Source organism: Fistularia commersonii, chromosome 26 (genome assembly GCF_037954325.1).
Source record: "Fistularia commersonii isolate RoL2024-O1a breed Wild chromosome 26, RoL_Fcom_v1.0, whole genome shotgun sequence".
Taxonomy (NCBI): domain Eukaryota; kingdom Metazoa; phylum Chordata; class Actinopteri; order Syngnathiformes; family Fistulariidae; genus Fistularia; species Fistularia commersonii.
Window position 1 is genome coordinate 5637115 of NC_141309.1, and position 21996 is coordinate 5659110.

Below are 21996 nucleotides of genomic sequence, written 5' to 3' on the forward strand. Positions count from 1 at the left end.
CAAAAGCAAAAGATAGGATGCCTGCTTTGAAGACGCTACTGTGAGTGGATTGCTCTTTAAAAATGTTAGTACTAATCTAAAAATAAGGAAAAAAAAAAGGCCACAGGTGGATCCGCCAAAAGACCACTTCACGTTTCGGGGCCCTTGGAAGGAGTTTAGATGAATCTGATAAGATTTTAAAAATTCAAGCACACTGCCGTGAATCAAATGTACAGTATGAAATGTGTTTGGTAAAGCCCGACTGATATGATGGATATTGGCCATTCCCTAATACATCAGCGTTTATATTCAGCCAACAGATGCAGCCAATTTTTCACTAGTGGAAAGTTTTTCCTTATAAACGTTGTTTATAAGTACTGGCTCTAAAACTTAAAAAAAAAAAAAAAAAAAAGCAGTACCAGTCAGGCTCTACTGCTTTCCAGCTTTGTGATGCTGCACATTTCAATACGTTGGCTTCAATAGGTCTGGACTCGCCGCTATTCGATCTTCGACTTTGACATAATAAGCCCATCAGGAGATCGATGGAGATGAGAAAGCAGACCACTCACCATCTTTGCAAATGGTGCTGACGACGCAGGCGCCGGCTTCCAGGTTGTAGCCGTTCACACAGCTGCTGCAGTTTCTTTCTCCGGGCCCCAGGCATTCGTAGCAGCTGTGGTCACACCTGGTGGCGGCGGCACAGACAATAAAAAGTCATGATCATGTAATCTCTGGGATTTGTAAGTGATTTGACGTGAACGGCGACTGATGCCGTGCGGTATTTCAGCACTGTGCTACATTGTCTTTCTTTGAAGTGAATTTAATTCAGCAGGAGGTGGTCTTCTAATGTAAGAGGTCCAAAAAACGGGGGTTTCAAAAAGGAAAAATGTACATATACTGTATTCCAGGGGTTCATAAATCCTGGGACTGTGGGCCTCAAATCAATTTATTGTTTCCACATTGGTCTAATACAGTATGATTTTGTTACAATAGAATATTTTTTAGGTCGGTATGGTGAATAATATATCTTCTGGAAAAATTGCATTAAATTACATTTCAGATATGCATTTTGAGTTTTTGCAAAACTAGTTTTTTTTGTAACATTTACCATTTTCCTTTTTTTTTTTGAGAATTTAAAAATACATTTTTCAAGAATAGAAAAAAGATCTTTATTAGAGGCCTTTGCCTATCAAAGCAGTAGGGATTTCATTGATGCTTTTAGGATCACATTAATGATATGTTATTAGAGAGAGAGCTGCAGTTCATAGTTGAAATGAAATACTCATTTATCGATGTTGTACTTTGGGAAAGTAGATTAAAAGGAAAAAGAAATCACAAAAGGGTGTTAAATGAGGTCAACTTCTATTTACCGAGCTTCCCTGAGAAATTTGATTACTGTCAAAACCTCTGACAGATGCTTTTGTTGTGCTCTAAGCCTTGTTTGCAGTTCTGTCAGTTGTTACGGTGATCTTTCACTGTTCACTTGGGACCAAAAAAAAAAACTCTAGAATGTAGTAACCGACACAAGGTGGGATCATTCTGGATTTTTAAGGTCAAAACTAGGGGATGCAAAACAAAAAATAGTACCATTATTTGTATAACGGTGAGAAACATTTAACAGAAAGGATCTGATCGGTGCGAGGGGGGCGGTGACAGAGCGATGAAGTTTAGCGAGAGATCGAGTATGGCAGAAGATTAATTATTCAGGGTGAGTGAAAAAATTTCACAGCAGGATTTTTCGGCAAAAGGGCAGGGACGAGTCTCTACATCGGTGAAAAAAAAAAAAAAAAAAGTTTGATTATGGGTGTGAGGAGGGAAAGCGGAAAGTCGGAAAGTCACCACACCCGGGAATAAAACTGTGTTACTTCCATCCCCGTCCTACTTATCCAGATTACAGAAGAGCAAAGCAGAAGAACAGTTGGTAGGAAAATTGCATCTCAAACTGTTCAGGGTGTCCTTGTACTAAATCTGTGCTGAAACAGACAGGATAACTACTTCTACTTTTTACTTTAAATGACAGCAGTTTGCAGTTTGTTCAGATTATTAGGGCATCAACTGCATCCTGACATGATAAGATTTACTAATTAACTTGGCCGGGATCAATGGACTGAGTACAATTTAATTAGAGGACCTTTGCTATCCGGCTTGCTTTCATATCCAAATTAGATCAACTAATTGCTCAAGGATATTGTAAATGACCACTTTTATGCACATCGGTAATTCATTTTGAAACAACGGCATTTACCCTGACGGTGAAACATGACTAAGAGCACAGAGCATAGGAACCTTACATAAAGCCCATTTGTCCCATTTTTAAAAATGCTGAAAAGTAACATGGAGTGAACGTAAACCTTTGCGCGGGTTAATTTCATTTTGTTCTTGACCTTTAGAGATGTGGAATAAAATGATTTATTGCAGGCAACAAAGCCTTGTTAGTGTCAATTTTCACGTTATCGTGTTTAAGAAATACTGTCGGAGAAACGGAGTGGAAAACGTGCAGCCGTACGAGGAGCGTTGCACTGCACTCTAGGTTTTCTTTGTGTTGTTTTTTTTTTCATTTGCAGACAAGCAGCCTTTGGTGTGGTGCTGCTGGCAGGAACGATGACTCACTTCCTGCAGGACCTCTGCATCTGCCCATTGTCTGTGGTCTGCTCCGACAGGTAGTAGCCGTTGCTGCATGTTGATACACATCGCCAGTCTTCCAGCAGGTACCCGTCTGCACACTTTGTGCACGCCTCTATACCCGTGCCTAAATAACATATCAGGAAATACGTTCATTATCCAGGTACAAAACAAAAAAAAAAAGAAGTACTCCTTGAATCAGTAGGGACAGAATTTCTGCTAACAAACCACAAACATCTTTGAACGTCTTGTATTTGCAGGGTCGTTTTCATGCTTTAGACAATTTCGACTTCTTACCCGCACATGTTGCACAGGCCCGATGGCAGGGCTCACAAGTCCGTCTGTGGCCGTTGTAATAAGATCCTGGGTCGCAGGTCATCTGGCATTTGTTTCCTTGTAGACTAGAAATAAAAACAGACGGATACACGTTCGTGTTTTCATTATAAATACTGGCACTTTTAAAAACATTTTTCTTTATGTAAAAAGGAAACAAGCTATGGATAAAATCCATAACAGCAGCAGCACAGCACTAAATATGTTTGGACGGCTTAAATTGTAAATGGACTTCATTTATATAGAGCCTCTCTACCTTGGCAGTCAAAGCACTTAAGTGTGCCTCAGTCAACCATAACACACACACACACACCCACGCACACAAACACACACACACACACAGTATGGTGGCCATGCAAGGCGCCAACGAACTTATTAGAGGATTAGATTAGTATCTTTCCCATGACCCTTAGTGATGATCTACTTGGTCTGTTGGGAGCAGAAGGACGCCATCAGCAACCCTCCCGCTGCCAAGCGGTCGGTGCACCTCCTCGGCCACAATGCCCCGAAAAGTCAGATTTGTAAAGTCACAGCGATGCTGGCACATTCACCGCGCTAAGTTTAAAAACAGCTGGTCTGGGTTAGCTAAGGTTTCCCAGAAACGATCTTGTCTGGTCTCCTTTCCAATTCTGCTCTGTGCCGATCGTGAACGGTGAACCCAACGAAAGAAAGGAGACTGTGTGTTATTAGACGGAGGAAGAGGGAGACGGACAATTGTTGTAGTTGAGAACTAGATTTGAACCATCAGTATGAGGACACTGTTGGACATTTAAGAGTTTTATGCTCGGGTTAGGCCAAAGGTAAGAGAAAGGCACTCAGTTCTGATGACCAGGGTGAAAGACAACGGAGCGACACGTTAATGAATCCCCTCGCCGCGTTTCAAGTGCGTCTTTACAAGTGCAAGTGTGCATTTGTGCATTTGCGCCTGTGGTTACACTGGTGTTCGGAGGAAATTATGGCTTAAGCGTAACCTCACCTCCACCCCTGGCAGCACTGAACGCTTCAAATTGGGTTCAAGACCACAGTGTTTCAGGCACTTCACAAGGCTTTCCTTGACCTATCAGGGATTGCAGCTCTTTGAAACACCCAAACCGCTGTCAGGTGAAGTGTACTGAGGGCGGTTTGAAGAGGCCGCTGTGGATGTGGCCATAAAATGACCTGGAACATGTCTGCATGGATAACTAAATGGTTTAGAGATCAGAGAGTCTTCGAAGAATGAATCACAACCCAAAATGGGTAACAGCTCCACTTCTTGTGGGTCTCCGCATGACACGAGTATATGTGGGTTTTAACAAGCCAGGGTCACAGGGTAAAACAGAGTTTACTCAAAATAAGTCCCAAGAGGAAAACAGGCCTGGTTTCTCTCTTCCATTCAGTGAACGCAAACCACTACAAGAATTGTATGTCCTTTGGCATTACAGTGGCTGAAAACAAAAGGTTGTTTTCAGGGTTTTTTTTTGTTTGTTTTAATAAAAAAGCCACAGCACCCGATCAAATTGAAGTTACTCATACTTTGCATGACAAAGGTTTGACCAAAGATGTTTGTAAGGTTTTATTTATTGCAGGTGGACTGTTTACAGTGTGCATTTTTAAACAAATTAAGAGTCTCGCACACACTTAACAAGTTAAAAATGAATTCAGATGCTCTGCCATTCAATATGTGGCCAAGAATATGGCACAGTGCATTTGCTCATTAAGTTTTACAGATATTTATAGGTGTAAAGCCATCGGGATACATGTCGATATATAGTTATATAGTTTATTTCTGGGTGTTGGATCTTCAGATACTTTTGCCACTAAGCGTTATCCAATTGCCCCTCAGGGACAAATAAAGTGATTCTGATTCTGGAGATCCTTGATAAAAGCCAGTATTTTTGGAAAATCTCTGATCGAAACCATACTGTTCATTATAAACTATCGATGAAGGTGCACCCGAGGTACAAAAAAGCAATTTTAAGTTGCAATTCGACTTTACGGTACCTGTGAATGTTCAGGGAAACATAAGTATTACATTTTTAGTGGGATAACCTGATGCCGAGTCGTTTGTAAATCTTTTCACGTTCTCGGGAAAATGTTTTCACGGCCAGCAGTTATTTTACACTGTACGAATACATCCGCCAAATAATTGCATCGAAAACAACAACAGAGTTCGAGTTGTTCAGGTAAGCTCACTTTCCCCACTCCTGGCTGACTCATCCATGACATTAGGGTGGATATCCAATTGTTAATTTAAAAAATGTTACACAATTTCCAACAGCCGCCGCACCCAGCGCAACCCTCAGTAGTTTTATACAAAAGGTGCTCCCACTCTCTTTGCCATTAAATATGCATGAAATGCTATGAAACAAATGAGTAGTTCATATCAACAGCCAGGCCATGTAGCACATCCTCCAGCTTACCTCATCCCAGGTTTGCATTCTGTACAGATATTGCTGGAGGTGCACTTTTTACAGTTCTCCGGACATCTCCTGCAAATGTTGGAATCTGTAAGACACAAGTCGCCAGTCACACACCTGGTCTATAAAGGACTGAAACTGAAATTGTGTAACAAAAACCCGGAGGAGGAAATAAATAATGGAAAGTTGCAGGCCTGTCCATGCACTGAAGGGATACGGGATAGGAAGTAAGAAATATGTTAAGGAAAAGGGCTAATGTGCAAAACAGGAGAACAAAAGACGGGAGCAAGAAATTGTTAGATATGAGGGGGAAGAGCGGACATGTCGAAAAAGCTACAGAGGCCGGGGATGAAAAGGAAGCCAGTTTGCGAGGGATGATTGGAATGCAGCTGAATAATTCAAAAGGCAGAGCACATGTATCAGCACACTTTGACAAAATGCATATAACACTCCTGCCTTCAGCAGGGACAAGAAGTCCCATGTTTTATTTATTGTTGTCGGTAAATGAACTATGTGTCAAACCAATGCTGCCGCATGGCACAACCTCTGCGGGTCTGTATGAGAACTCATGTAGTAACAGAGGCTCAGTCTTTGACTACGAGTGCGATTTGGGATTTTTTTTTTTTTTCTTAAATTTTGTTTGGGAATCTAGATTTCATGGACAGTTGGAATTAGGATATGGACAGGTAACACACTGACATCTCTCTCTAGCTTACCCTCTCAAGATCATTATGGCTTCACTAGACTAAACAAAAGCCTTTAATTGAGTGAGAGTAAAAGACAAAGATGAGGAATAGTATTTGCAATGCGTAGCTAAACATCCCTAAAAATAAATCTTTAATTCTGACAGGCTGTTGCAGCATTACATCAAAATCCATAGGAATTCTTTTTTCCATTACCGGTTTGTCAAAAAGGGAAAATAAACACTAAATAGCTAATTAAAACAATACTCAGCATTTCAAAGGGAAAAAATCTGCACTACATCTTGGCCAGTAGAAATAAAGCACTCGAACTCAGAGTAGATCATAGCAGAACTTTTGCCAAAGAATCCCAGAGCCAAGGACTTGGACACTAGATTGGCTGTAAATCAAGATCGAGCCATAATTATTAGATGTGTACAGTTTCTATACCGCAGCTTTTCTTTCATGAAGGCTGGCATTCATCTTCTTGAGCTGAACATGAGACAGTCTCTGTACACGCGGTGTGTACTGATGTAAGAAGCACTCCGGCTTAGAGAAATTAACGGCCAGTGAAGAAACAGAGTTGGCTTTTTACAAACAAATAATCATTCAAATCATTCTCCAAACTTTACTGTGGAAGGGAGGAAGGGAAAAAAACAAGCCTTCATAGCCCTGTTTGGTTCTCCATTAGGAGCTGAACGAATCAGTGGCTACATGAGGGGTCAAGGATAAATTGGTGTTGCTTTTTTGAGGTTGCATGCAGGTAAAAACACTACTTCTGGTAGATTCTACTGCATATTTCTAAGAAGAGTAATTATGGTGAATTTATTATTCATTTTTTTTTGTTTGTTTTTTTTTTAAACCTCATCATGGGATAGTGAATGTGACTGGGATGGCCAAGAGTAATTTAGAGAGTGCACTACATTTCAAGGATTTCTGTGGCTGATGCTTAAAAAAATGACAGGTAATGCCATTTTATAAAAAAAAAAAAAAGAAAAGAAAAGCAAACAAACCTTCAAAAGTATAACATTTCTTCATTTTGGTATCTTATTTTATCACCTCTGCTAAGGTCTAAAATACCAACCCACTGTCTCGATCATAGCCTTGTGTGTGCACAAACACACACCCCCATACACACACACACACACATTTTTGCAGTCATACTGTGCTGCTTTGAAATGAATAAAATTCAAGTTTGCAACTCACCGTAGTCGAGGTAGAAGCTGTCGCTGCAGGTCGCTACACATGTGTTAGAGCCCTCATTGAGGTGAAATCCAGCCCTGCATGTCGTGCATTGGTCGCTACGGCTACCAACACAGGTCTCACACAACGAGGAACACTTCTTGCAGCGTTTCCTATCATCACGGAAAAAGCCACTGGGGCACTCCGACACACACATTCTGCAATGAGGAAAGCGGTGGAGAAAAGGCAGTAAGCAAGTGTCATACAGCTCAACAGATAATGCATTATTAATGACAATACATTTATTTATGAAGCGCTTCCTATCAAAGTACCGTGCAAACAAGAAGAAATAACACAAGAGGAAATAAATAAAGATGTTCAATCATTGTCCTGCAGTCAGGGTGGGTCTTGATGCACTCAAATTATTATTTTTTGATTGCATGCCTAATTTCAAATCATTCGCAAATCAACTTGAATCACACGCCTCTGTCACACTGCTGGGATTGATGCTGTGCAAATAATAGAAAAGTTGTCTGACGGAAAACACAAATTATTACAGACAGAGTTCAAAAGTAAGAAGGAGAGGTTCATACAAATACTGTTAATGTAAATGATTTGGAAGAAAATATATTTAGAAAAAGTTAAAAAAAATCTTATGTGATGACAAAACGGTAATAGAAGTGTTGTGGGTGCTATATCATGAGCAGGTGTAGCATCTGTTGGATAACTTCACAGTCCTTATTCACCCCTCATTCCAACCTTATGCTCCCTTCCTAAGGTGAAAAAGATCTCCAAAATCCTCCAGAGCTCAAATACACACACTCACTCACACACACAGATTCACACACTTTGGAGTTTTCTGCCAAAACACACATATGGCATGTGTGAAACACATAATCCATGTGTTCACACACAGTGCCAAGTCTTTGTCCTCCTACTTCAATACCCTTTTTCTGTTTTAATATGATTAAGTATGATTAAAAAAACACACATCCGGCTACTAAAAGACCATCACAAAGAGAGGCGGAAACTTATATTATCCTATTACTGTCCACTATATGCAAGATCTGAATGCGTCCTAACAATCACAAAGTGCACGAAACTATATAAGCTATTTGAAAATGTTTTTATGCAAGGAAAATAATTTCTGTTGGAGGCCATTTCTTCTTAACAGTATATCCTATTGACAAATTTGGTGACAATACTGATAAAGGTTAACATGGATAAGTCAGCTGACATTTTAGCGCATATAAAAGAGCTAATGTCAGCAACTGATGCCAATTAAATGTCAAAAAGGATATATAAGAGTATGATTTCATTTGATAATTAAAATCTGGTTGCTGTTTAAATCCAACACTGGACAAACAAAATACTGGACAAATAAAGCACAAAATATGTGGCTGTCCGGACACTGACAGAGGTTTCCAAGAAAGTGGATTTTAGATTCAATCTGCCAACAGCATACTTCTTCAAATATTCATCTTGAAAAGGACATAACTGACATTCATTCCAAGGCCTGACATTTAAATAACAGATATATCTTTGAAACAGCCAATATTGACAGATTGAGTAAGCTAAATGATAGAAGTGAATAGGAGTTGGGATCTAACAGCAGTCTGACAACGCCAGATCAAACACCTGAGGCAAGCGGGTCTTGTGCAAACCCCAAGTTGAATAGAACAGAATAAATCTTTATTGTCCGCCAAGGTGGAGATTTGTTTTTGGCTCACCGGTTGTAAAAAACAATAAACAACAGCTTTAGTTATATTACAAGCAAATCCTAAAAAACACAGAAAAAACATACTGACGTCTGTCACTCTCACACTCTTGCCTTCCATCTGTCTGTCCCCCTCGGTCACTCTCTCTTTCTTGGTTTCGAAACAGAAGGCCGTCTACATTGACCTTGGATTTACACAAGTTGTCTGCCTGCTAAAAAGGCACTTTTTCCCGGCAACCGTCGACAAGTGCGCTGTCACGGGGGGTTGTTGGGTCTCTGTTTTAAAGCGTGGGGTTGAGACCTGCTCTAAATGTAAGGAGTCATTGGACAATTCTGTTCTGAATAGGTGCCAAATCAATTAAAGTTGACTTGACCTGCGCTTCAGTTTATTTCAGATTGGGTTTAGTCAAATTTCGAACATCCCTCTTGGTCAGACGGATAACCAATCAACCAATCAGAAGACCAAAAAAATACAATTCTCATCAACTAAATGTGTGTTTTATTTCTTTTGAAATTGACTTTCTAAGTCATTCAGTCCCCACCATCAAAAGCAACCCCACATTATTTGTGATGGTGTCTGAGCTGGTGGTGCTCAGGCGCTGCTGTTCTTTGCTGGCTATTGACAAGTCCTATACCTGTGCTGCCTGAGATAACGCTTTGCAAAACAAACAAAAAAATGTCTGAATGGGAAGAGGCCAGATAGATCTGCGGAGGGAGGTGAACTTTGGGGGAGCAAAATAGTTAGATCCCAGACTAACCTTGTACAGGATCAGAACAAACTAGATTAAACAAATACTTTTATACTTAAGACATCTCCGTCTGACAAAGCAGTATTTGGCATTATGGTTTCATGTCCTTCATTCACCCACGTGTGAAAATAAGAAAAAATTCACTTGAACTTCTCTCTTTTCAGCTAAATAGGTACATGGGCAGGGGTTTTATCTATGACAAGCAATCACACAAGTTTTTAAAATACAGCAAGACAAAAGGGTAGAAAAAGGAAACGTGAACTTGGTTGGTTTTTGCAGTGAAGAAATTTGACTGCAAAGGTCAGCTTTGTCAGATTTTGGCAGTATAGATGGTGTTATACACAGCTTTAATAAGAAAAGACTAGAATTAGTTTTGGCAAATTCATCCTGTCAGGAGTGGAAACAGCGAGTTGTTCTTTAGAGATTTTTGCATCAGGATCAAAGAGCTATTTTCCATTTCCCATTAACCATATAAAGCCATGCAATAAAGGAAATGCCACCTCAAATGAGCTGAGATACCCGCTTGCAAAATAGAGAACCTTTCCCCAAAAATCTTGTTCTCTTGCATTATTAACATGGGGATTAAAATGCAAGTACTACTTGTTGAAAACAACAACAGTACAATATTCTGACAATAAAAGGAAACAGAAATCTTGATAAATTTAACTGAGACACTTATTTATGTATATGCCGTGCAGTCGTTTGATTTTGGCAACGGACATTACAGTTTTCCCAATTGTGAGAACATTTTCATCACATAAACAAAAAGAAAAGATCATAGAGTTTCATGCTTCTTTAAAGTCATCTTAGTATGAATTTGATTGAACCCACGAAAGACTCAAGTACCGTGGCTGAGCGGAAATCCTCAAACGCATCTTTGGGACAGAGAATGTAATTATCTCTTAACATTAAACAACAGCAACACCCCGTCTCTTTCCGCCCACCACTCCCTCGCATCTTCAATCCAATGCTCCCTGCGGTGGCAGGAAAAGGGCAGCGAAACTCTAAGGTGGGCTAATGATAAGGCAGTACATAGTCCTGTACGTTCCCATGCACCTGCACTGGTTTGCCTTTTATTAGTGCAGAGACCCGCTGACACAGAGGCAATTACAACAGACTTTGATCCTACAAGTGTGTAGACACACACACACACACACACACACACACACACACACACACACACCAAATTATCATCATCATCATCATCAGACTAAATTATTAACATTAAGCTCACCTTATCTTTAAGTTGGAAACTGAAATAAGGGATTTCACGGAAGACTCAAAAGAACAACTAAGTGTTTGTACCAAAGGTTAAACGTTAACATTTACTCTACTCTGGACTTTGTGTAGAAATAGCTACTTCATGTATTGTATAACAAATACTGAGACAGTTCCAAACAAAGACTAAAGTAGTATTCTAGGAATACAAAAACCTGATACCCGTTCTCAATTGAATCCTCTGCCAAAGACTGAAGGATTACATTCAACCAATATCACAGAGTGATATATTCCACGCTTGCCAGATGGGTAATCAAAAACATAGTTTGATCTACAGTATCAACAAGAAGGTAACAGAAATCCAAGGCAATTTCCTTATGCATACATATTATGAGTTCTAAGCAGAGTAAAAAAGGTCCAAGGGGAGAATGGGTTGATTCCGGTAAATATAGAACACCATTATGCTATTTAGTAAATTGATTTTGAAACAAGTATTCAGCTACCGAAATCATGTCATTTAAAATGTTTATCCTCTAAATCATCCGCACTAAATGTAAACACGTGGGTTTGTATTCGAATGTGTATCCAAAGTCAACATCTGCTATTACTGTATTACTCTATTACTTAAAAGACAAACAAATGTAAAAAAAAAAATAATTGAGAGTTCACGCTTCCATCAGAAGCTAATCTTTGATATTGATTAATAATTTACAACATGGAAAGAACAGAGTAAGCAATGACACTTTGAATTATTAATCAATGAATAAACCTGGTATTGTTCTTGAACTTGAGGAAATAGTGGAGGCAGTTAATGCAGTTGTGTGGTCCTGGACCTTCACAGCCGTTTTCATTGCATTCGGGGTCACAGGGTCCTGGAGACAAGCGTTGAAGAAACATCAGTGGAATATTCTCCAAAACTCCCAATCAGAAATGCAAATGGTACTCTTGTGCTTAACTTTGCATAAATGAGCTCAGCGAGAATACAGAAATACAAATTTTATCACAAGTGACATCGAGACATCAGGGCAGTAATTACGATTAACTTAAGCGTACGTAGCACTGGATTTATAACGTACCACTGTATTCATCTTGGACCCCTTCGTCAGTGGGCTGCAAAATGTCGGTAGAGCGGGGCTTATCACTGCGTAGAGATGAATATGGGTGTACAGAGGTACCGTACAGCACCAGTGACCACTCCTTCAATTTGCCTGAGGAAGCAACAGTGTTGAGAAAAAAAAAAAAAAAAGTTTATGGATTTAAATCTGCAGTCACGTCCGGTCCTGTTTCAAAACAGCATGATGTCATGCATTTGGTGCTTGTTTGATGCATTTTTATGCATTTTATGCGTCTTTACGCAATAGACGACACCAGAGGAACATCAACCAGAAAATATGACAAAATGTGCATGGGATATTTCAAGGCTTTGATTTAATGGGTCTTTAGAAGAGTTAGGATCAGGTCCTCCGAAGCAACATGTACATGTTAAACCATGCACAATGAAAATGTAATGTTCTTTTTCCATTAAAAAGAAATCTGTAATGCTGTCAAACCTGGTACTTTTTGGCTGCGGAGTTGAGAGGGTGAGTCATAGATCTCTAGGACCCAGTCGCCGGCAGCTTTCTCTCCCCAGCAGTGGGTAGTCATAAACTCCCAGTTCTTAAAACCCTCCATGGAGTGATCAAACAACCTGCGTATCAGGAATATGAATGAGCACACACACACACATAAACACATAACACACACACACACACACACACAATGCAAAATTTGCAGAGACTGATAATCAGTGAATGTGGCTTGTAATCACCATTTTAAATGCAATTGGTGTCAAAATACTGAAAGCTGCCATGTTTTTGGTGTATTTGCTGACAACAATTGTGAAAGTGGCCTAAAGACTTCATAAAATAATGCTAGATATAAAGTAGCGAAGCATAACAACATCAAATTACTGACAAAAATGTTAGTCACAATTTTCTAAATGCAGTTGCTGTTCAATCCCGCTGCAGGGAAATGTATTGAGTGCTGCCGAGGTAAACAACACAAACAGCTTACTCTCTACCTGTTGGCCAGCAGCTGAGACTTGGTTCCTGAGGGGGAGGTCAGGTTGATTGACAGGTCTCCTCTGCGAGGGTGCGTGATTGTGATGCGTACGACCACATGCTCCAGATAGATGACATGGTGGTTGGGGTTGTCAATGCATCCCGTCGCCTTGTACACTGACCTCACCACGTGCTCTGGACGGATTGTTCTGGAGGAGAGGATCGAAAACAGGTTCAATACACCCCGTAGCTGTTTATAGCGTCTCAGTGCACTGACGCTGTTAAGATTCCCTACAGTTAGAGCATCAGGTTTCCTCTGTAGTCATAAAATACCATTGATTGTTACCAGGGAGAAAAACTTAAAGCATGAGATTTTGTATAGCAAATATATTTTATACAGTCATACCATGATCATTGTTAATTAAAAAAATCATGTTTATACAAACATTTTGCAAAAAATTCATGTATCCAATATTAACTTTTGTTTTGGAGTGAAACTGAGACACAAATACCCTCACATTTTAGTGCTCAATGTCACTCTGTGTCCTTCAAAGATGGCAATTGTTAAACTATATTTTGTGAAAAAAATATTATAGAGCTAGCCTTCAAACTAATTTGATATTTTTAATGTATGTAATTTTCTCCTACAAAGAAAAGAATAATTTTCAAAAAATATATTCTCTGAGCACATGTTTGACACAAACTTGTGTTTAGCGGTGAAACACCTTCAAAGCATTCGAATGTTCAATGTCACCCTGTGTCCTCCAGTGAAAGCATCTGTCAATTCTTAACCAAAGAATGTTGTGACTGAAAAATAATAAATACAGTTTAAACATTTAAAATACTGATTTTTTTTTTTTTAAACAAGTGTATTTAACTTCCTCCTACAAATAAAAGAAAAAAAAAAACTTTACCAACAGCACAACAGGGTGGGCAGGGAGCAGGATTGGCTATGCACACACTTTACCTCAACAAAAACAGAATTTATTCGCCAGTGCAAACATTAAATAAGGTTTCAAATAATGTACTTTATGATCTAATATACGGGAATAAGAGCCAATATACAAGCAGGGACAATGATATGGAATAGCCAGGCAACGGGAGGGGAAAGGGGGCATTTTTTTATTTTAAATCCCTGAGTATAAAGATGGAGAATGTAATTAAAACATTGTTGTTGATGTTGGTGTCAATATGAATGTCTAGGGATCAGGCTCACCAGTTTGGTTATGTAATTACTGTCAAATGAGACTTTATTTGGCCCATTACAATTAGAAAGGAGAATCAAGTTGTGGGGAAAAGTCAGCAGACAGGCTGAGAGAGGTGCTAAAATTAGACTCACCACAGCATGATTTTTTTTTTCTTTTTTGAATAGTCAAATTACTGCTTCAGTCATGTCTTTTAAGGAATCACTGAATTACATGCAGCATAAACCCCCCCCCCCAAAAAAAAATATTAAAAGATTGAAGTATAGATGTCTAAAATTTGTCAATAAAATAACATGTTATTTGATGTTTTGATGGAAAGATCCACATGGCAGCTTCACTTATAGATTGAATGATATAACACAGATGTTTGGTGTTGAGGGGAAAATTACCCCAATTATCGGCAGATGGTTAAAATTTTATTTCGTTTTTTGCAATATAAAGTTTTTCCTTTGTGCAAAAAAAGTTCCGCATTTGACTTAATAGGGACGTACTGTATTTCATTATACTTTATTTTCCATCGTATAAATGATACTAATATGCATGTCTTGGCTGTAGAGACAGAGGTGCTAACTATATAACACAATTTAAATTTTTTAACACATGAATTCCAAATTACATGCTCCATTTGAAGGCCCACTGAGGATACACAATCTTTATCCAGAACAAACAGAAGACGTTCAGCATCATTCTGGGATTAAAAATAATGAGATTGAAGTGTAAGTTGTCATCACATTTCCTGTCTCTAGAATGCCTTTATAGTGATTTAATAGTTTTATATTCATTCTTAGGGGGACTTACAAATTCTTGTAAAAACACTAAATCTTAGTAGATATTGAGGTAATAGCTTTTTAAGAATGCTCATATCCCTTTGAGTCTGGTTTTAGATTTACTTATGACTTCCCGAACAGATTTTACACATAATGGGGCTGATTTATATGCAGTAAACTCCCATCTACATCACTTGTTCATATAACGGAATACACGTCAACTTTAAATTTAGTCCTACCTAAATAATAAAGAAGACAAAGTTGCTTGTTTAGATCTTCAGAAAATATAGTTAATCTTTTTTTTTTTTTTTTACCCCCTTGAATTTAAGTAGGCCGCTCAACATGTATGTGATTTGACATGTGTCACCTCCTCCCTTTGATCGCAGTCACAACAGAATTTGGAGCTCCTGGGTTCACATCACAAGTGGATACAAATATCTTGGTAGGACAGCAGCGAATCCTCAACTGTGGTTGCGTGGTTTATGTTGTTTGGCCATAGGTGCTCCTGCTATCTGGTCAGGCGTAGCACGCTGCTGATGCACGCCTCCAAGAACATCCGGAAGGTTTAACAAAGAGTGAGGAGCGTGAACTGAGGGACCCCGATTCGGCAAATCAAGCAAAGCTACTCTGGAGGACTATCAACTAACTGTCAAGAAAAAAAACAACAAAAACTTTTCAAACAGGGAAAAAAAAAAAAAACATATTTTTTATTGGGTTTTGAGAGTTAAGTCTAAGTGTTAGAGATGAGATCAGTGCACTGATTGCAAACGAAGGTTTGTGAGAGGCAAAAATCGTCCATCAATGATTCCAACTGGGAAATAAATTTCAAACACTGGTGCAATAAATGCACCTGTAAATTAGGGGTGTTTTCAAAACAGCATTTTATGAACCACCTTTTCCATAATGAGGACTGGTAAACAACCCCTCGGCGCGATCTCATAATTAATGAAACCGGGCTGATTCCTATGGGAATTTCTATGAGTCGATACGAATGATTAACATCACAAAAAAAAAAAATTGCACAAGAAAATTAAATTTCATTAAACTTTAAGGAAAAAAAATAATAAGTGGCGGAAAACAATGATTCTTTTGTAAGCCGATGATTATTTGGAAAGCGGGCGACGGTACTGGCTGGAGTTGTCTGGGGGTGATATCACAGTTCTGGCTTCGCTATGACACAGCACAGATAACTGAACCATACGCACGGGACTGAGCGCAGCAGATGCACAGCTGATTAGCACCAGCCTGACTGCACACGGATCGGGGCTTTTTCCTTGTGCGTGCTCCAAGTGGAGTGAGGCGAGCGATTGCAGACAGACGTTACCAAATGCAGTCAGAGGGGCCAGCCAAAGGGTGTGTGGGAACACAGCACTGAGGTGACGGCAACACTTATGTGGCAAGTTAAAAGAAAACACAGAACACACACACATTAAGTGTTCACACATGTACCGACGGAGGAGAGGAGACACATTGAGACCTGCTTCAAACTGCATTGGAACATGGGCATACTTGTTCAACTCTCCTCTGCCAGTCACACTCAGAAAGCAACCAACTATATAGAAAATGAAAGATTTTTCAGACTTTTGAATGCAATTTGAAACTTAATTTCACAGTTGTGTTACACAAAATCTTTTTGTTTTCCTGTAATTGCCTCCTTTCATTTCCAATGACTTACATACATACTAAATGGAAAAATGGAAACCCACAGGGCAGTTTATTTCAACAATAGAGGTAATTTTTCCAAAAGCAAGCCCGTGGTTGTGGAGGCAGAATCCCAACTGTCTCTCAAGCTGGTCTTTACATAAGCCTCGTATGGACTGATTTGTGTACTAGAGCATAACAGGCTGAATGACACTGATAATGCCGCAGTCACTGGCCACCAAGTCTTGACTGCGAGCGAACCAGTTCAGAGCCCAAGTGCAGCCAGTCAGCCCAACACGGAGCAGCTCAGGCTTCCAGCTGCATCAAGAATAACAAGCTGTGAAGCCCTGGCTCGCTCCCTGTGTGTGTGTGTGTGTGTGCGTGCGCACGTGGTAAAGGTCTTATGTGAGAACCACCCTGCCAGAACTAATGCTTGGCCCCCATCAAGGTACAGCTTGCACAACCACACTCACAAACACATGGTAGTTCGTAAAGCACCGCAGAAAGAAATAATGAGAAGGAACTGAGACAGAGATGATGTGAGGGATATAAGTGGCACAAAAACCAGCGGGTTTTTGTGCCGGGTATATTCATAAGTCTCTTATCTGCCATTCGATTTTCACCCTGCAAAGAATGGATCTATGTCTGAATCTCTGACACTCCATGATATTAATAATCCATTTAAACGTGTGGCTGTTGCAACAATCTTAAATATATGGAGATATGAACTTGTGCCTTGTTTTATAGTCTAGCATACATTTGTTTTTCTTTAAAAAAAACATTTTTGAGTAGTTCATCCTCAACTGATATTACTGGAAAACTTTTCGGCGGTCAGGGTTTACCATCAAGTAAAGTTCAGCATCCAAAACATAAAATGTTGAAGGAGGCCTTCACAGACTAGCAGTAACGAACAGAGTGACGGTGCAAAATACACCAAGCGTCTTTGCCTTGCATATTAAAAGCCTAAAAGTGACTTAAAGCCATTTTCATACCAGAATTTTGAAGTTACGCATTTTCTTGGGTTCCTATGAATAACTATACAAAGCTATGGAACATTCCTGAGAAGTTGTCCCAGTTAACATCCACTTTGCAGTAGGATTTCTACTGTGTATAAAAATGATGGCAACACAGACTATGTGGTTTTACCGTGTGCAGCAAAGTCCTTGACAACTTAATTAGGGGTTTTCCCAAAAAGCAAAAGAATGTGTTAATTTGCAATGCAGCCGCTTTGCATTCGAAAGACAAATTCAGATTTCACACCACATTTTTCACATTACAATGGTTCGACGCAATTTCGATACCTGCGCGGGCAGCTGGATATCTCATTAAAACCGAACGCAGAGAGAGGGGCGATATCTCTGCCGAGGACGTAAGATTTTATTCCTAGCTTTTGTTTGTAAGCAAAAAACAAAAACTTACAGGCTGTTTTTTTTATTTACCATGGCGGAGTGTAGCCAAATGGAATATGAATGAACAGAGAGCACACAGGGCAGATCTGATTACCAAAGAGATAAAATGCTGTTTGTTTTTTTTTTAAAAAAACAAAAAAGAAAAGAAAGTGTTGATGGAGTCTGTACTCAACAAGTCCCAGACTCCTGACAATATTATCTAATAACAGCCAGAGTGTGCTCATTAAACCTGGAGGAAGAATGGAACACGGGTGTGAAAAATCAAGTGTCGGAAAAGATGCATGGAGTTTGGGGGGGGGGGGGGGGGGGGGGTATTAAAAGAAGGGGTTTCCGTCTGTGTTTTACCTGATCTGACGGTCGGCGCTCTCAACACAGATACGCTGAGAGGGAACTTGTTTCCATCGCTCTGCCTCCTTAACCATCGCCTCTGCATCCATCAGGCCAAAGCCATATAGGTGGCTCACTGTTGACACACATAACCAGCCATTAATGGTATTAGAGGGTATTGTGCTACGATCGGTGTTGAGATTTATAGATCTCTTTTTAACCCTTTAAATTTCAAGAATTAGGGTCGCACAAAATACGAATGCGATCCATAAAATAAAATCATAAAATCGAAAAGTGGCAGACTTTCCTCTCCTCTACAACAAAGTAAACTCACATGAAAATGATCCAGCTCCGGCCTGGCCGACCCTCAGTCGCCTCACTCTCACAAACACACTTGTGCGACTGCTTGTATTAATGGAAATCATAATTGATCCCTTTTGTAATTCCATGTAGTTTATCTTTTTAGTCTGGATTTACCGAACCATGTTTTTGCCAGATATTTACAATGGCTTTATTTTCACTGTTATTGTGTTTTAGCTTTGTGCATCTGCATCACGCAACCATGAGGTAAACCATTCTAAATAGTTTCCAAAGAGACTGTTGAACACAATGATATAAGCAGCCTTTCCCAGCCTCTCATGAGAGTTTATTCATGACCATCTATGTACAATTATGTGGATTATGCAGAATTATAACATACAAGACATTTAAATATCATCATCAGGACAAGCTATATAGGCTTTGTCTTGAGGTCTGTGTCAAATTTATCACTCGGCATCCTCGTGGAAGCAGTGACAGTTTTTTTAGTGACTCAAATCATTTTGTGCAGTCTCACAGTGGAACCATTTGGGGAGGAAAGGCAAGACAAATCATGACACTAATGTCTGGTTACAGAGAAGTAATCATCGGTTATATTTTATTTCCTGGAGGAAGATTAAATGAGTGGCCTTCAGTTGAAGTGATGACAAATGCCTGTGCGTGTTTTTTACCGTTGTATCCGGCTGCATTGGTCTTCCAATCAGGGGCACTGAGGTGTCCTGCTCTCGAGGTCTTTACAATGATATGCTGAACGTCCCTCCATGTTAAAACAGGACTGCAGAGAAAACACACACACACACACACAAAAAAACACAATTCATGTCATAATTTGGCGTTGTGTGCCGATATATGGCTGGGCAGAAATTTGACAAATAAATAATTTGTGTCAAGGCTCGCATCAGTGTTTTAATGCAAATGCTCAAAGACAAATATGCCTATTGAAGGACACACTTCTACATAAATAAAAAGGTCAGGCCAACGCTAATGATGTCAGAAATGCACCGTGCTTCGAGAGGTGGGACAAAGGAACGGGATTTTAAAAAGCATATCTGACTAACAAGCTGCAAATGAGATTTTCAGGTTTTCCTCAACAAAAGGAAGGATTTCAGACGGCAGCACAAAAGGACGCGGATGAATAAGAACATCGGAATGAAGAGCGGCATTAATAAAGAGCGGAATCAAATTCAAGTTCACAAAACAATCCGATATACATATATTAGGTGGGACGCGGAAGATTACTGAGGCAGAGATGGAGAGAGCAACGATGCCCCGTTGCTCCAACCCTCGTTCCTCAGATCTCACGTGAGATCCTTTGCAGGATGGCAGCCATGTGTCTCCAGCCTTTTGATGTCTAAATGCTACATAAAAAGGGGAAAACCAGGAAGAACTGGGTCACCAAGTTTCCTGGGATTCCCTACCATCTCATATGCTGACCAGATGCTTCGACGCCTCCTCTCACGTCACTCCCTCTCCATCTGAGACCGCGGAATTCGGCGCCACTCCGAAGCAGTCAGCCTTAAACTAATGTTTACGAACCGTGCACCGATAATTTGACATTTCACGTGATGAAACATGTGATATGAAAAGGAGGCGAAGTGTCAGGTGGCGAAATTTGCTTAATCGGTGCCTCCTGTTTGCTAAGACACTTTTTTTCACTTCCAGCAGTCTCTTAATATATTAGAAGACTTCATTTGCCGAAAGTCTGGGTGGGGGTTTTATTTGCAGTCTATGAAGTTAAAAGCCATCAGTAATGAGGTTTGGAATTTTCTAGCAAATAAGGTGTATGTAAATGTGGAATAAGATGATGAAAAGTGTGTGTGGGTAGGTATATAAGTATATAAAATAGGTACAAAGTATTTGCAGATGGGTTTCATATGCATTTAAGTGCGTTTTTATGTAAATTGTGTTTACACTTTGAATGTGGAGAGTATTTTTCAGAATTTGAATGCCACTGGTTCAAGGCTCTGGCTAAATACAATTTCTTGGCCCTCATACTTGGTGCTCTTTTGCAACGGGAGACTTTGGTGAGGCAACAAAGGACTAATTTCTCATGCAAAAAACAGACTTACGGATCGGTCATGCAGAATGTCAAAGCTTAATTGAATTTGGTTTACTGTTCAGTCAACTGTTTCGCAGATATCGGGTTTTAAGTTAAAGTGAGAGAAAAAAAAATACTCTGTTTTTTATTAGGATTAAATAAACAAAGGGAATTTTATAAGGGGAGTTGATTTAATCTTTTGGAAGGCTCTGCTTGCACTGACCCCAAAACAGATCATCTGTTTTAGTCAGATCTGCTACTTTTAGCGCACGTTTACTCTTCAATAGCTCGGTTCAAAAGAATCCACTTATCAAATGTAACTGAAAGAATAAGATACGACAATATATTAATAGTTCCTGTAGCATATCATCGAAGTACATCTGAAGGACTGCTGCACAGATGTGCTACCAAAAGTCAAAATAATTGATGATCAGATCAATATTAATGGCTTTTGCTGCCACTGTGTAATTAAGGTTTCATAAATGTTTTATGGCCATTAATTAAATGTGACTTTGGCATCACTATGTAGGTCACAACAGCCTTTCCACAAACAACCAAATACTGATTAATGAAGCAGCTCACATACTGGGGAGACAATTGGCATCAGCAAATCAGACCCACTGAGATAGTTTCCTCTCAAGTGTAATTATGGATTAAAAACAGACAGAAATAATCAGCAAAAATGAAGAGGCTAAAAGTCAAACTGTTCAAATGTTTGCCCATTTCTGCTCAGTTCACTGACACTGAACAACCCACCAAAATGACTTTTGCTCTCAAATCTACCGCTTGATTTTGATGCGCTTTTCAAACTCTTTCTTCATATCTCCCGAGTTTTATTGTCCAGTCAGTTTGTCCAGATATTTGTGAGTATTCTCAAATAAAAAAAAAAAAAAACAGACCAGAGATAAAAACTTCAAAAAAACTTAACTAGAATTATGAATTCTTGTTGCATCTGTGTGGTGACTGGAAAGTAAGTCAATCATGAGCCCAAATGTAAGGAGATATTGAAAAACCCAACATTCGTGAAAATATCAGAATGCTGATAAGCGTCATCCAACTTGAAGATGTTTTCCTGTTTTATGTATTTAATTCACTTTGCAGGAAATACTTGTTTTCTATTAAGTATTGTAATCATCCTTCCACGGAAAAATAAAACCTCCAATATTTTTCCAAAAACTCGACCAAAGAATTTCTCAGTCAGTCAACAAAAAACATATTCCAGAACTAGACAGAATAGAAATGACCAAGTCTGACTAAAGCTAAGATGGGCTGTTTATTTTCAGTTCTAGGAATGACCCAGAGCTGTAATCGCAGCCTTCTAGTTGTATTCGTCCGTCATTAATGACCAGAAGTCTGACCGTTTTATGGCGTACTGC

At 39.5% G+C, this 21996-nt stretch overlaps 1 protein-coding gene across 3 annotated transcripts in view; it reads right to left on the bottom strand.

Annotated features, from left to right (window-relative positions):
- The window catches only part of pcsk5b (proprotein convertase subtilisin/kexin type 5b), an 82874-nt gene that overhangs the window by 27783 nt on the left and 33095 nt on the right, over positions 1 to 21996 (bottom strand). For all 3 annotated transcript variants that reach the window (XM_086173650.1, XM_086173648.1, XM_086173649.1), the window contains 11 exons: positions 19254 to 19357; positions 18283 to 18400; positions 12936 to 13124; positions 12427 to 12563; positions 11953 to 12084; positions 11646 to 11748; positions 7217 to 7410; positions 5334 to 5418; positions 2899 to 3002; positions 2590 to 2728; positions 549 to 664 (listed from right to left, as the gene is read on the bottom strand). In XM_086173650.1, coding sequence (XP_086029776.1) covers positions 549 to 664; positions 2590 to 2728; positions 2899 to 3002; positions 5334 to 5418; positions 7217 to 7410; positions 11646 to 11748; positions 11953 to 12084; positions 12427 to 12563; positions 12936 to 13124; positions 18283 to 18400; positions 19254 to 19357 — 1421 coding nt within the window. The remainder of the gene's footprint in view (positions 1 to 548; positions 665 to 2589; positions 2729 to 2898; positions 3003 to 5333; positions 5419 to 7216; positions 7411 to 11645; positions 11749 to 11952; positions 12085 to 12426; positions 12564 to 12935; positions 13125 to 18282; positions 18401 to 19253; positions 19358 to 21996) is intronic.